The 13,975-nt window shown below is 42.1% G+C and overlaps 1 protein-coding gene across 6 annotated transcripts in view; it reads left to right on the plus strand.

The window, feature by feature from the left end:
• Nucleotides 1-13,975, plus strand: part of VPS8 (VPS8 subunit of CORVET complex) — a 119,376-nt gene that overhangs the window by 92,460 nt on the left and 12,941 nt on the right. For 3 of the 6 annotated variants that reach the window (XR_014789554.1, XM_084846860.1, XM_084846858.1), the window contains exons 42-44: nt 90-170; nt 9,980-10,149; nt 12,900-13,068. Coding sequence is in view for 4 of the 6 variants with exons in the window: in XM_084846860.1 (XP_084702986.1) it covers nt 90-170; nt 9,980-10,149; nt 12,900-13,068 (420 nt within the window). In the remaining 2 variants the exon portion in view is untranslated. Of the gene's footprint in view, nt 1-89; nt 171-9,979; nt 10,150-11,828; nt 12,115-12,899; nt 13,069-13,975 lie in introns of those variants that run through there. The other 3 variants (XR_014789555.1, XM_084846862.1, XM_084846861.1) reach the window with 3 other exon arrangements.

The following is a 13,975-nucleotide window of genomic DNA, read 5'->3' on the forward strand; positions in this document are numbered from 1 at the left end:
TTTTCCTTTATGGCATTAGGGTATATAGTAGTTCTTCACTCTGTTTTTTAATTAACGTAGATTAACATCAATTGGTAATTTTCACACAGGATCCAGTATATGGAAGAGGAAAACTTGGAGAAATTCAGGGTCTTGTGCTGGGCATGCTAGACAGCTTTAACTACGAGCAAGTAAGTAGAATGGGCTTTTTCTTCCTCTTTAGGTAAATTGATATTGCCCCCAACTTAGAGAGCTCTCCCACCCCAGTTACTCCTTAAATACATCTTCACCTGATACCTGGAGGATGTGCACAACAAATGCATGTACCATCAGGGCCTGTTGCCTTAGCTATAATTATACTTGTATGTTATTGGGCCTCCTGTGAAGCTGCCTTATACTGACTCAGAGCATTAGTCCATCTAGCCCAGTACTGTCTACTTTGACTGGCAGCGGCTCTCCAAAGTCTCAAGCAGAGGACTATCCCTCACTTCATGTTTGGTTTTATCTACCTTAAGACCTTGGCAGACTGTCCCTATACAGTGCAGAAAATGTGTGGTTGTTTCTAAACTAGGAATTGGGGTAGGGTTGCCTTTTCCTGCCACAATCATACCATTCAAGGACCAGGTTCAGAGCATGGGTGTGCTCCTGTAACTTGCTTTGCTGCTGGATGACAAGGTAGTGGTAGCAGTGAGGAGTAGATCTGGCCACCTTTAGCTGAGAAGAAGGCTCTGAATCTTTCTCTCTGACCTGGTTTTTGCAATTATTCCAGCTTTGATAAACTTACAGTTGAATTTCCATAGCATGCTAGGTTTTGAAGACAGTTTGAAAATTTCATCTGGTGCAGAATTGTGCAGTTTGTTCTCTGACAACAATCCATAGAGCACATATTACATTAGTTTTGAATAACCTGTTACACTGGCTTCCAAAACTTCCAATTCAAAGTGCTAATGATTAGCTTTAGAGCAGGAGTGCAGAACCTCAGGCCCAGGGTCCAAATCCAGCCCGCCTGAGATCTCAATCTGGCCCTCTAGGGTTCCCATATTACCACTCCTCCTTGCCCCCAACCACCAATAATTTGATTGTTTCCCGAGACTTTTGTGGAGGTTTTCCCCCATTCTAAAAGATTGAAATGCCTCTTCTAAAGATTAGTTACTGGTAGTAAGAGCTTTAAGCTAAAATATTCTCATATTTTGGGGCCCTGCCCACCTCTGGAATGCAGCTGCTGAGAGCTTCTCCAAAATGAAACTTGGACCTCAGGCAGAAAGAAGTTCAGCGCCCCTGCTTTAGCCCCTAAGCTCTGCAAATCTTAACATTCATATGTAACTCTCTTACCTCCTAGATCTGCTGGAGGGGGCCTGCTCTGTCCTATCATTTTGTAGAAGCAAAATCTGTTGAGGAACAGAGCAGCCCTTCCTCTGTTACTGGGCCCCTACTAAAGAATGTTCTGCCTAGCGAGATCTACCATGCTCTTTCAATCTACTGTTTTCAACAGACAAGTGAAAATATATTCAAGAGCTTTCCCCCACAGATTTATAGATTTCTACTGTTGGTTTTAGGGTTGGTTTTATTTAACCTTTCTATTTTGTCTTTTTGTCCTTGCTATTTGGTTATATTGTTGAAAGTTGTTTGGGGTGCTTAGTTTAGGCAAAAATAAATGGCACCTTCTTCACACTCCTGCCCAGCGTTGATGCCAAATTGTGGCCGAAAGTCCAATATGCAGCCAGCAAACAGAGAAGTTACTTGTGAGCTGAAACTAAATCATCTCAAGGCACAGTGTAGAGAAGCCCCTTTTCAACCTCATCCCTGATGGGAAGGCTTCTGACTTTGCCTACCAATTTTAATTGAACTGGCTGCCAAAGTTAGACTCACAGAGAGCTTCTCTAGACCTTACCTTGAAACAAATCAGCTCCAGTTCACATTATTATCCCTTATTTGCAGACAAATTTAAAATCTAGTCCAAAAAGAGTGGTGGAACAGAATTGTAGCTATCACTTTCCTCAGCTCCTACCTAGCAGGGCTATTCTCCGCTGTAGGAAGGCTACTCCCCATCCATCCATCTATTATGTGTGGGCTAGATATTGTGGTATTGACTCTGAATGGGAATTTGTAGGGCTATCCCATTAAAAGTTGACATTTACTGGACCGTAAACAGGTCATCTGGATAAGCTCTAAATGTTTGATTTCTTAGGGTGCGATCCTATGCATGTTTAGACAGAAATAAGTCCTACAACTCCCAGCGTCCCCCAGCCAGCTATGCTGGTGGAGGAATGCTGGATGTTGTATGGCTTATTTCTGTCTAAATCAGCATAGGATTGCACCCTTAATGCCTAAGATGCGTTATGTCTAAGATGCGTGTTCTGTGAAGGAAACCTCTCAACTATGGCACACAATCACCTGGTTTGGACGAAACTACAGCCCACCATGGTTTAATTTACCCTCAGAGGCAGTTGTTCTGTGCCGGGCGCCTATAGTCGCCATTTTTGCTTGGCGCACCCAAGCATCTAGCTTGCCATGGCTTGTACCATGTGAACCCAGTTGGCAGGAGTTGTTTGAGGGCTAGACAGCCCTCAAATAACCCATGGCTTGTTTTAGGGTAATTTAGGGTAAGCCATGGCAAGCTAGGTGCCTGTGGGTGCTATGCCAAAATGGTGCCTGTGGGCATGCAGTACAACGCAACAGTCCCCATGGGTAAATTCAGCCATGGGGCCTGTTGTGTCATACGAACCAGGTCACTCACATGCACATCCTCATGCATATTGTCTGGCACTGATAATACACCACTAGTAAACACAAATTTTGATGTGGAGTTTATAAATCTAATATCACCACCATAACCATCATTATCATCATCTAGTAGTGTTTGTGTCTTGAAATTGTTATAGGTTCTCTTTCTGGGGGTGGGGTGTTGCCCCCTCCTCCCTTCCTTCTTGATTTTTAAAGTTGGAGTGAATGCTTTCATTTTAGGACGACGCATATAACCTTGTTTTCAGACTTGCCTCAAGCACCATTCACATTAGGCTTTTCTCAAGTTACAAACATTAATATTCTGCATATAAGTAATGCCTGTCTTTCATCCTGCAATGCTGCTCTGTTTAACCATAATTATAGCAAGTCTAGACATATATCCTTATGTTTCTGTAGCCCATTTCTTTTGGTAGAAATTGTCTCCTCTGTTTTGTGTCTGATATAAGTAACAGAGAGAGATGCCTATATGTCTGTGATGGAATGGGGGAAAGGTAGTTCCTTCTCTCTCCCCACCCCCATCTCAAATGAATAGGTTATTTACTGGCAGCTGTTATTCATAGTTCAGTCTTTTGATCCCTGAATGTTCTTTCCATAGAAGAATCCGGTAGCCATTTTTGAGCAGAAGACAAAAAGAAAAGCTCATTGCTTACTTTCCTTGCAGATCACAAAGAAGAGAAACGGGTTCTCAAGATGCAAGGTAGAATTTATTATAAGAAGCCCAATGTGTTTCAGCCTTTTTTCTTATTTTAGGCTTTCTTCAGGGGGTAAAGAAAAAAAGTCTGCAGAATTTTTTCTTTACCCTCTGAAGAAGGCCTAAAATAAGAAAAAAGGCCCAAAATGCGTTGGGCTTCTTATAACAAATTCTACCTTGCATCCTGAGAACCCGTTTATCTTCTTTGTATTCTACTTTGGATGCTCACCTCCTTCTGTTTTCTTACTCTCCTTGCAATCATGTTTTCCCATTGGAGCTTTAGGCATCCACTCCACTACTCAGGATACAATTGATTTCCAGGGATGATGCACAAAAACCATCCTTGCAGCATGCCCTAAAGCAGGAGGAGACCCATAGAGAAATGACACTAAAGCATCAGCAGAGATACGTAGTCCTTCTGGCTGTGGATGGTGAAATTAATTAATTTAAGCCCCCAAAGGGGACAAAATGTTGCATTCTAGGGAGAAGGTTCTCCCATACATCATCAAAAGAAGAGACAGAATCATAGAATAGTAGGGTTGGAAGGGGCCTACAAGGCCATCAAGTCCAACCACCTGCTCAATGCAGGAGTCCAAGTCAGAGCATCCCTGACAGAAGGCTGTCCAGCCTCATCTTGAATGCCTCCAGTGTGGGAGAGCCCACTACCTCCCTAGGTAATTGGTTCCATTGTCATATTGCTCTAACAGTCAGGAATTTTTTCCTGATGTTCAGGTGGAATTTGGCTTCCTATAACTTGAGCTCATTATTCCATGTCCTGCACTCTGGGATGATCAAGAAGAGATCCTGGCGTTCCTCTATGTGGCAACCTTTCAAGTTACTTGAAGAGCACTATCATATCTGCCCTCAGTCTTCTCAAGGCTAAACATGCCCAGTTCTTTCAGTCTCTCTTCATAAGGCTTTGTTTCCTGTCCCCTGATCATCTTCGTTGCCGTCCTCTGAACCCTCTCCAGTTTGTCTGCATCCTTCTTAAAGGGTGGTGCCCAGAACTGGACACAGTACTCCAGATGAGGCCTAACCAGTGCTGAGTAGAGGGAAACTAGTACTTCACATGATTTGGAAGCTATGCTTCTATTAATGCAGCCCAAAAGAGCATTTGCCTTTTTTGCAGCCACATCACATTGTTGGCTCATATTCAGCTTGTGATCTACAACAATTCCAAGATCCTTCTTGCTTGCAGCATTGTTGAGCCGAGTATCCCCCATCTTGTAACTATGCATTTGGTTTCTTTTTCCTACATGCAGAACTTGGCATTTATCCCTATTGAATGTCATTCTGTTGTTTTCTGCCCAGCGCTCCAGTCCATCAAGATCACTTTGAATTTTGTTTCTGTCTTCCAGGGTATTAGCTATCCCACCCAATTTTGTGTCATTTGCAAATTTTATCAGCATTCCCTGCACCTCCTCATCCAAGTCATTAATAGAAATGTTGAAGAGCACTGGGCCCAGGACTGCGTCCTACGGTACCCAGCTTGTTACCTCTCCCCAGTCTGAGAAAATCCCATTGATAAGCACTCTTTGAGTGTAGCCAACTGTGGATCCACCTGTTCGTTGTTTCATCTAGCCCACTTTTAGTTAGTTTGCTCATCATGATATCATGGAGCACTTTGTCGAAAGCTTTGCTGAAGTCGAGGTATATTATGTCAGATATTTCAGTACCATTTCACTTCCATAACAGAGAATCTTCTGTGCCATATTTTACTCTTGCATTTCTCTGGTATTTCTTTAGGAATTGACTTAGGAAGCCTCCAGACTGTTCCCTCCAGTGATATTGGCGCTAAACAGGAAGAGTGGGAGAGGTACCAACTAGGTTTAGGAAACCAGTTTGGAGTGGAACTACCAATGCTGTTTGCGCACTGCAGTTACTGTACACACATTTGTACTGGATACTGTGGTGTGTGTGTGTGTGTATGCATGAGAACCTCAAACCTACACCACAGTGATGTACATCATTTAAAAACTATCACACAGAAACATGCCTGGTCTGTGTGTGGCCTTCTTGTGTGTGGAATCATTTACAAGAGGCCCATAGCCAATATTCTGGCTGGTAAATCCTTAAGCGCACAACCTCCACCACAACCCACACAATATATGTATCTCTTGTCTGTATTTCTCTGTCTCCCCTGACATCTTAATCCTCTTCAGTGTTTGCCCCTGAACATTCAACACAGGCCTGCTCCAAATGTCTGTGTATTTGGCTTGTTGTAATGTTGATTGACATTCTTCCAAGGTGCTATGTGGGGGCAGTAATCATACCTGGTTAACGTTCATTTATTTATTATTATTGATTGATTTTGATTTGTACCCTGTCTTTCTACCAAGATGGTAGCTTACAATCACAAATAAAACAATAATGAAAACAAATACATTAAAACACATCATAAATAAAAACAGCACCCAACCCAACAAACCTGATTACATGCCAAACTCCTGCTTGAATAAAAAGGTTTTTGCTTGCCAGCAGAAGGACAGCAGAGAGGAAGCAAATCTAGTCTCCCTCAGCAGGGAGTTCCACAGCCTGGAAGCAGCCACTGAGAAGGCTCTCCTTCGGGTCACCACCAAACATGCCTCTGAATGTGCACTTTATATGTAATTACAGTATTTATACATTTTATAAACACAGTGCAGCATGGAGCGCTCCTGTTCAGTGTTCCAGCAAGCCAGTCATGCCATCTTCCATTCCATTCCACCACCACCTACCCCTGGGTTTTTTCTTTCCTCCCCTCCCCCCACAATAAGCACTAGCCAATTCTGTGGCCACTGAGCTTGCTTAGTCCTCACTGGACAATTTTTTCATTTCCCCCTGCCTAAGGTTTTTTTCCCCTAAAGATATTTTGTACTTCTGCAAACTGTGGGCTTTTCCCAAGCCACAGTGCCATTTGACTACATAACCACTTGCACTCCCCTCTGAACATTGGAATGATGAATGCAAAACAGAAGCATGCTAGTATTGCATGCTACTGTTGCTCTTGCTGACTGTGCTGCTGCCAGTTTGACTGCGTGTTAGTCCATATTACTATTTAACAAGCCCTAACAAGGGATAAGCCTAGATTAAGATAAGTAGTGTTTGGGGCGGCATCTTTCTTGTACTGTCTTGCACCAGTGAGCATATTGTCAAAGAAATTGAAACTAGTACAAGAAGACGCTGATGCTTATTCAAGTTCCTTTGTGATCCCTCACACATACACACACACCCATTGCAATGTATTTCTCCTGTAATGTTCCAGTTTGGCTTCCTGCTGTCTTTTGCAGGCTGTTCTTTATAATATTAGCAAGTATTAACAAAGGTCCTTTTATGTTCTCCCACCAACTTGTCCACCATAAGCTGCTCATTTTTGAATGGGTATAATCGTGTTAGTCATTGTTTCTTGGCCTGCCTTCCCTATCTGTAAAAATGAAATAATGTATTGGTTTTAAAGCATTTTGTATATTAGCACCAAACACAATTTGCAAGCCTGTTTCTGACATGATTTCAAAGTGGTTTATTAACTATGGTTAATTAAAAAAAACATTGGTGCATTTATAACACAAGCCAAGTCATCTCTAACACTGGAAAGGATGGCGGGGGGTTACCTGCATAAGAAAGAGGGAGTGGGGGAGCAGCTTGCAAGACCATAAGGTGCTCCGACTGCCAAACCATTGTCTGCTGATCAGGCAGCATTATATCTGCACTAAGCTAGTGCATTTAAGGTTAAATGAGGGATAACTCTGTGATGCTGCTTGAACTCCTTGGAAGAAGGATAGCATATGACTGTGATTGATAGATACATGCATCCTTCCCGAAATATGATAGCCCAAACCAGAAACAGTACTGTAACTGAAGCCCATCGAATAGGCTCCAATAGGTGTGTTGCACGAGATGCTTCTGTTTATGCATCCAAAATAGCTTTTAAAACTTTTTTTTGTCTAGAGTATCATTTTGTTCAGTCATGTTTAATCTTGTGCTGTACTATAATCCCCAAGGCCTTCTCATGAGTGTAAGAACCCAACCTACTTTCTCTCCATTCTGTACACATGAAGAGCTGATTTAGCTTGATGGTTCCCCATCCCTCCCGCAAGCTGCTTCTGCCATTATCTCCAGTAGGAAATAGGAGGACATTTAAAGGCAATTAAACTTTAAATACCCTGCAAAGAATTGAGCTGTGCTTTTGCAAGCATGAGAGATGTTATACTGGGACTTAAACTTGAATAGATTTGCTTATACTTGAGCTGTGCTTTGTATGCTTGGTAGGAAAATGTCCAGATTGGTAAGAATTACATCTGGCCCTGCCCACTTTGCTTTCTCTCTGCAGTTGTAAGTATTGTTTTTCAGGTGATTATCCTTAGCAAGTATGTGAGAGCATACATATATGTCATTGAAATACATACATATATATTGGGGGCAGGGGGAGACTCAGTGGTCTTATAGGCCCCTTCCAACCCTACTATTCTATGATTCTATATGTCTCAGAGTGAAATGAAACTAATAAATAGTGACAGCAAAACTGAAGGTGCCCTGACAACCTCAATGGAAGAGAGTTGAACTCTGTTGAAATAGTTGAAATGGTTGTTGACATATCATGCACATTTCTTTGGGCTGCTAAAATTGATAAGTGTGTCAACAGTTTTCACTACCTTTTTTTCTTAAATTTAAACAATGTAAGGGAAGTACATGCTATTGTTTTTAAATTTTTACATGTATTCCAATAAAAATTCCTTAAGTGTCCTTTAATTTTTTCCCCCTCAAATATTTCAGGTCAAATATTGTGGTGTATTGGGACAAAAAATTAACATGGGGTATTTTTCTTAGCTTGTTTACTAAATACAAGTAAAATAAACATGCTAAATTAGATATCCCTAGGGCAGGGATGGGCAACTGGTGGCCCTCCAGATGCTTTGGTCTACAGCGCCCATCAGCTCTACCACAGCATAGCCAATGGCGATGGTTGATGAGAGTTGTAGGCCAAAACATCTGGAGGGCTGCAAGTTGCCCACCCCTGTTCTAGGGTATCAGGACTTTTGTGATGCAAAGTGAAATTTTCCTATGCAAAATAACCTAATTTGCATTGGAACATTTTCCAATTCAACATTTTCCTGAAAACCCGCATCACTGTTTCTGTCCTTGGCCCTGCCCTGTGCCCTTTGGCTTCACCCACTGCTGGAATGCCACTTCTGTAACCCTTCCCAAATTAGAATTCATCCCTGAGGCAGAAAACAGATCATCCCTGCCCTAGGGCGCAGCCATTGGGGATACTAAAGCAGCGAAGGAGTGGTCTTTTCACCACTCCAGTGTCCTGATTGGCTACACCCTGCCCAAAAAGGTTGCATCTGATTGGTTCAAATAAGCACTATTCAAAATTAGTAAATAACTTTTTTAAAAATTTAACATGACATACCACAGGGGCCAGGGTGCAACTTTGACTGGCCACCTGCCACCATGCTTCCTTTGACCAGAGCAGTGGCAGGAGGAGAAGCCACCACTGTTGCCTGTCAGTAGTTTTCCTTGGGGGGCCCTCCTGGATCACAGGGCCCCAGACTGCATCTTGTGGTCCAGCCCTAGGAGCGCCACTGTTCAAGAATGTAAAAGAATAATTAATAACTTTATTTGGAACAAAAAGAGAGCAAGGGTAGATTACTCAATACATTACATGCTACTTTGTTTAGGCAGTCTGGGTATCCCAAATATAAAATGGTAGTATTGGGATAATAGGTTATAGTTAGTATAATGGTTTAAAGGACAGGAAGATCAATATTTTTCCCTGAAAAAACAACTGCTATAAAAGCAGGTTTAAAAAATCATGGATATAAAAAAGTAAAAGAAAGTTATGTTAAGATGAAAATGTTATAGCTAACTCACATTTAGACATATGGGATAAATTCAAGCAGAAATTAGCATTTAAAATTTCACCATGGCATCTTTTATAAAAGATGGAAATTTTAATTTGGATAGTTGTTTAGAGAGTTTTGACATTTGGAGAGAAAAAGGATTTGATAAATATTACAAATACAGTCATTTCAACATATGAACAAGTAGCTATCATGAAAATGAAACCTCCTGTTTTTCAAACTATCTAAAATAGATTCTTTTTGATGGGTCAGAGATCAAAAGGTAATATTTTTTTGTGAAAAAATGGAATTTGAGGGATTAGTGCAAGCAGACGAAAGTAAGCTATTTATCAAAATTATATATGACTATTTTAAAAATACGAACACATTGCACATATAACGTTAAATGGAACAGAGATGGATGATAATCCCTGATGAGGTATGGCAATTATTATTATTATTATTATTATTATTTACAAAAAGATCTTGCTTTTCTGTTGCAACTAAGTATAGAGAGAACTGTTAAAATTGCACTTGACAAGGTGGAAGATATATAAAATGTACAACACAGGAGAAGGTAAATGCTGGAATTGTCAAAGAGGCGATGATAGCATAGTGTTATCTAGAGGTGTTATTTCTTACCTCGGTTAATCTTTTTGATGAGATGCTTTGCCACATGCAGAATTTATGTAGCATGGTTAATAAATTACATGATTATTTTATCCTTCTTTTGATTGACAAGACTCTCTTGGAAACGACAACTAGCCTACTCAACCGTGATCTCCACTGGTCTTTGCGTAATTTGAAAGCGTCTGTGACTAGAGGGCTCAACCCCAAGCAAGATTACTGCTGCATTTGTTTGCAGCAATACAAGAGAAGGCAAGAGACTGCTGACCAAATCATTGTCTTCAGGTAACTTTAGATTAGAGAAAAACATGAACAATGAGAGGCCCTGGCAGGAAAGTTTCTGAGCAGGGGCCCTTATTTGTTTCTTATCAGTGTAAATAATAAAGAAAGTAGGGAACCTTGCATGCTGAACTTGTTTGTGTTCAATCATTTATGGAACTGGGCCTTGAAAGTGGAAGTCTTGGAGTGCAGCCTTGTTATACGTGGATCACAAACTCAGTCAATGTTGTTGTTTTATCAATGACTTTAATCCAGAATGATCAGTTTTGAAGAGCCTCCTGAGTGCATTGCTTTGATTCTGGATGTAGATTCTGTCCCTGTTTCAGCAGTTAGAATGGGCAGGGGGGGGGAGGGGGGGCTCATCTATTAGTGGCTAAGCTCCAGCCTTAATAATGGTGTCAATAGCCAACCTTTTTAACAAAGCAAAACAGGGCTGTTTTGCTATAATGAAAAGAAATAGTGGAAAGAAACAATCAATTTAATTCTCCTCCTTCCTGTGGAGGACAAAAGCTGACTAAAGGGGCAAGTCAGGGAAGGTCACTGCTAAACCCCCAAGCAGCATGCTGATAAAGGAAGCAATAAAATGGGCGGAACCTGCAAACAGGAACCTCTGTTTTTTAATTCTACTTCCAGCTCATTACATAAAAGCAGTGCTTCAGCAGTGTTCAAGGGCTGTAATGTGGAAGCAACCATCATGATGAGTCTCAAGTGGATATGAGGGGTATTATAAGGGTCATGGACATTAGTGAACAGGGAAGAAATGATGCAGATGACACAAAATTGGGCGGGATAGCTAATACTTTGGAAGACAGAAACAAAATTCAAAGTGATCTGGATAGACTGGAGCGCTGGGCAGAAAACAACAGAATGACATTTAATAGGGATAAATGCCAAGTTCTGCACTAGGAAAAAGAAACCAAATGCACAGTTACAAGATGGGGGATACGTGGCTCAACCACACTACAAGCGAGAAGGATCTTGCAATTGTTGTCGATCACAAGCTGAATATGAGCCAACAATGTGATGTGGCTGCAAAAAAGGCAGATGCTATTTTGGTCTGCATTAATAGAAGCATAGCTTCCAAATCACGTGAAGTACTAGTTCCCCTGTACTCAGCACTGGTTAGGCCTCATCTGGAGTACTGTGTCCAGTTCTGGGCACCACACTTGAAGAAGGATGCAGACAAACTGGAGAGGGTTCAGAGGAGGGCAACAAAGATGATCAGGGGACTGGAAACAAAGCCCTATGAAGAGAGACTGAAAGAACCGGGCATGTTTAGCCTTGAGAAGAGAAGACTGAGGGGAGATATGATAGCACTCTTCAAGTACTTGAAAGGTTGTCACAGAGAAGAAGGCCAGGATCTCTTGTTGATCATCCCAGAGTGCAGGACACGGAATAATGGGCTCAAGTTACAGGAAGCCAGATTCCGGCTGAACATCAGGACAAATGTCCTGACTGTTAGAGCAATATGACAATGGAACCAATGACCTAGGGAGGTGGTGGGCTCTCCCACACTGGAGGCGTTCAAGATGAGGCTGGACAGCCATTTGTCAGGGATGCTCTGACTTGGATTCCTGCATTGAGCAGGGGGTTGGACTCGATGGCCTTGTAGGCCCCTTCCAACCCTACTATTCTATGATTCTATGATCCTCTAGTCTAAGTAATATTTACATTTCTTAACCTAGATTTTCACCCATACAACAGTGGAGAAGATGTTCCTCAGAAGATATTCCTCATTGTGCTGAGAGAAACCAAAAGCCTTTGCAGATGGTCATCTTCTCCCAGAGGATAACTCACTTCTCTCTTCATGTTGTTCCATGGGCCTTATCATATGCTATTGCCCTGTTCCCTTGCATTAGAAAAGTGTAGGGATATTCTTGCTTAGAGTGAGGAATTCCCTTTTTTCTTTTTAGGTAGGAGACATGTGCTTGACTGTAGGTGCAGGTGATGCACTACTGGGGAGGGGGGCTTTATAGTTAATTTAGCCTAATTTCTCTAGGAATTTGAGATCTTTTGGCAATTAAACTACTGGCTTAACTAGGATCTTGGAGATGAGATTTGGCGACTGTATGTTACTGTGGCAGAGAATAAAAGGAAAGGGCTCCAGTGATGTTAGTCTGGAGCTAACATCACTATCTTAGGCTGCATTTCTATGCATATTTACCTCAGAGTAAGCCCTATTGAACACAGTGGCTTGGTTCCTATGTAACAAGAAGCCACCATGAATTAATTTCCACACATAGGTTTTTGTTGTGGTGGCAGCTGCTGTTTTGAATTTTTGGGGTGTGGTGGGGGCATGCTGTAGCTTCTTATTACGTGCGAACCCGGCAAGGGTGGTTTGTTGGGGTGTTTGACAAGCCACCTGCAGCCCTAAAACAGCCCATGAGTTCTTAGTGGCTTGTCAGTCACCCCAACAACCCACCCTCGCCAGGTTCACGTGTAATTGGAGCTGCAGCGGGGGCTTGGTTTGGTAATTTGGTGCCCACGGGTGCCACAACCCACCATAGCAATCATGCGAATCAGGTCAGTGGGACTTGTTTCTGAATAAACATGCATTTTAAAGGATTGTAATGTTAATGCATTTTAAAATGTCTGTTTCCCTTGTTAGTAGTGTGACATTTTGGTTTAACAGAATTAATTTTACAGTACAAATGTCTGGTATCTAGTTAAATTTAGTGTTGTGTGTGTGTGTGTGTGCGCGCGCGCATGCGTGCATGCACATGCTATATAATTTGTATAATCTGTTTTTGTAACAGCTGTGGCCACTTGTACCACTCTCTGTGTCTGCTGAGTAAAGAATGTGGCACTGAAACAAAGGGACTGATGAGATGGACTTGCTTTAAATGCAACGCAAGTAACAAAGGTGGAAAATTAAGTGAGACTTCTTCGCAGATGAAAAAAGGAACTCCAGTAGCTCTGGCACAGGTAAGACTTGCGCAAGTGAGCGTTTCCTAGAGACTAAAATTGTCTCTCTTTTGTGGGAGGCTAGGAGCACCTTTAGAAAACAGCCTCCCCTCCCTTCCTCCCATCTTCATCTTTTGCATCCCTCTTCCCGTACCCTCTCCCAGCCCTCCCAACTTATCCAGGGCAGGAGAAAGGGGAAACAACAGTGGTGGAGGTGGCTTCAGCTCCTCAGCAGAACTTCCTTTCCCACTGAGGAGCACACTGGGAGTACATGTTCTCAACAAGAAATTGGCATGAAAAACATAGCTTTCGTATCACTTCCCTGCTGGAAGTGCTGGGACATGTAGCCCCGGTGTCCTCCTTGGTAGGAAAGGAAGCTCTGCTGAGGAACCAGAACCACTTCCACTAGTGCCAGGGCCCCCTTCTCTTGCCCTAGATAAGTTGGAAAGGCCAGGGGAGAACAAGGGAAGAGGGAAGCAGCACTGCCAAGGTGGCAGCAGTAGTGTTTTGTGCGTGCTTGTTTGGAACATGATGAAAGATCAAGCACTTTTCAGGATTAACACAGATGAAAATAAATTTTACTTGCCCGGTTAATTTGTTCACCTGGCTCACTGGTGACAGGCCCTTACTACTTTTCGTTAACTTTTGATTTGGGCATAAAGACATGGTCTGCCTTGGCACCCAGACATGCTAAGTTGCACGGACAAAGACTTAGAGAAAGAAAAGAGTACTTTTATTGATCAGAAAGTCAATTTCACACACACCACTCAACGTCTGTACAGAAATACAGTAGAAGAAAAATAAAGTTAATACTTTGTCATAGTGAAGAGTTCTAGCCCAGAAAACCTACACAGTCTGAAGTGGTACTGTGCACTTCAGCTTAAAACAGACCTTCTGCTACAAGATATATTTCGGGAAGAAATATATG

This window comes from Heloderma suspectum, chromosome 3 (genome assembly GCF_057233095.1).
Source record: "Heloderma suspectum isolate Gila_16-S chromosome 3, 16-S_ref, whole genome shotgun sequence".
NCBI classification, from domain to species: Eukaryota; Metazoa; Chordata; class Lepidosauria; order Squamata; family Helodermatidae; genus Heloderma; species Heloderma suspectum.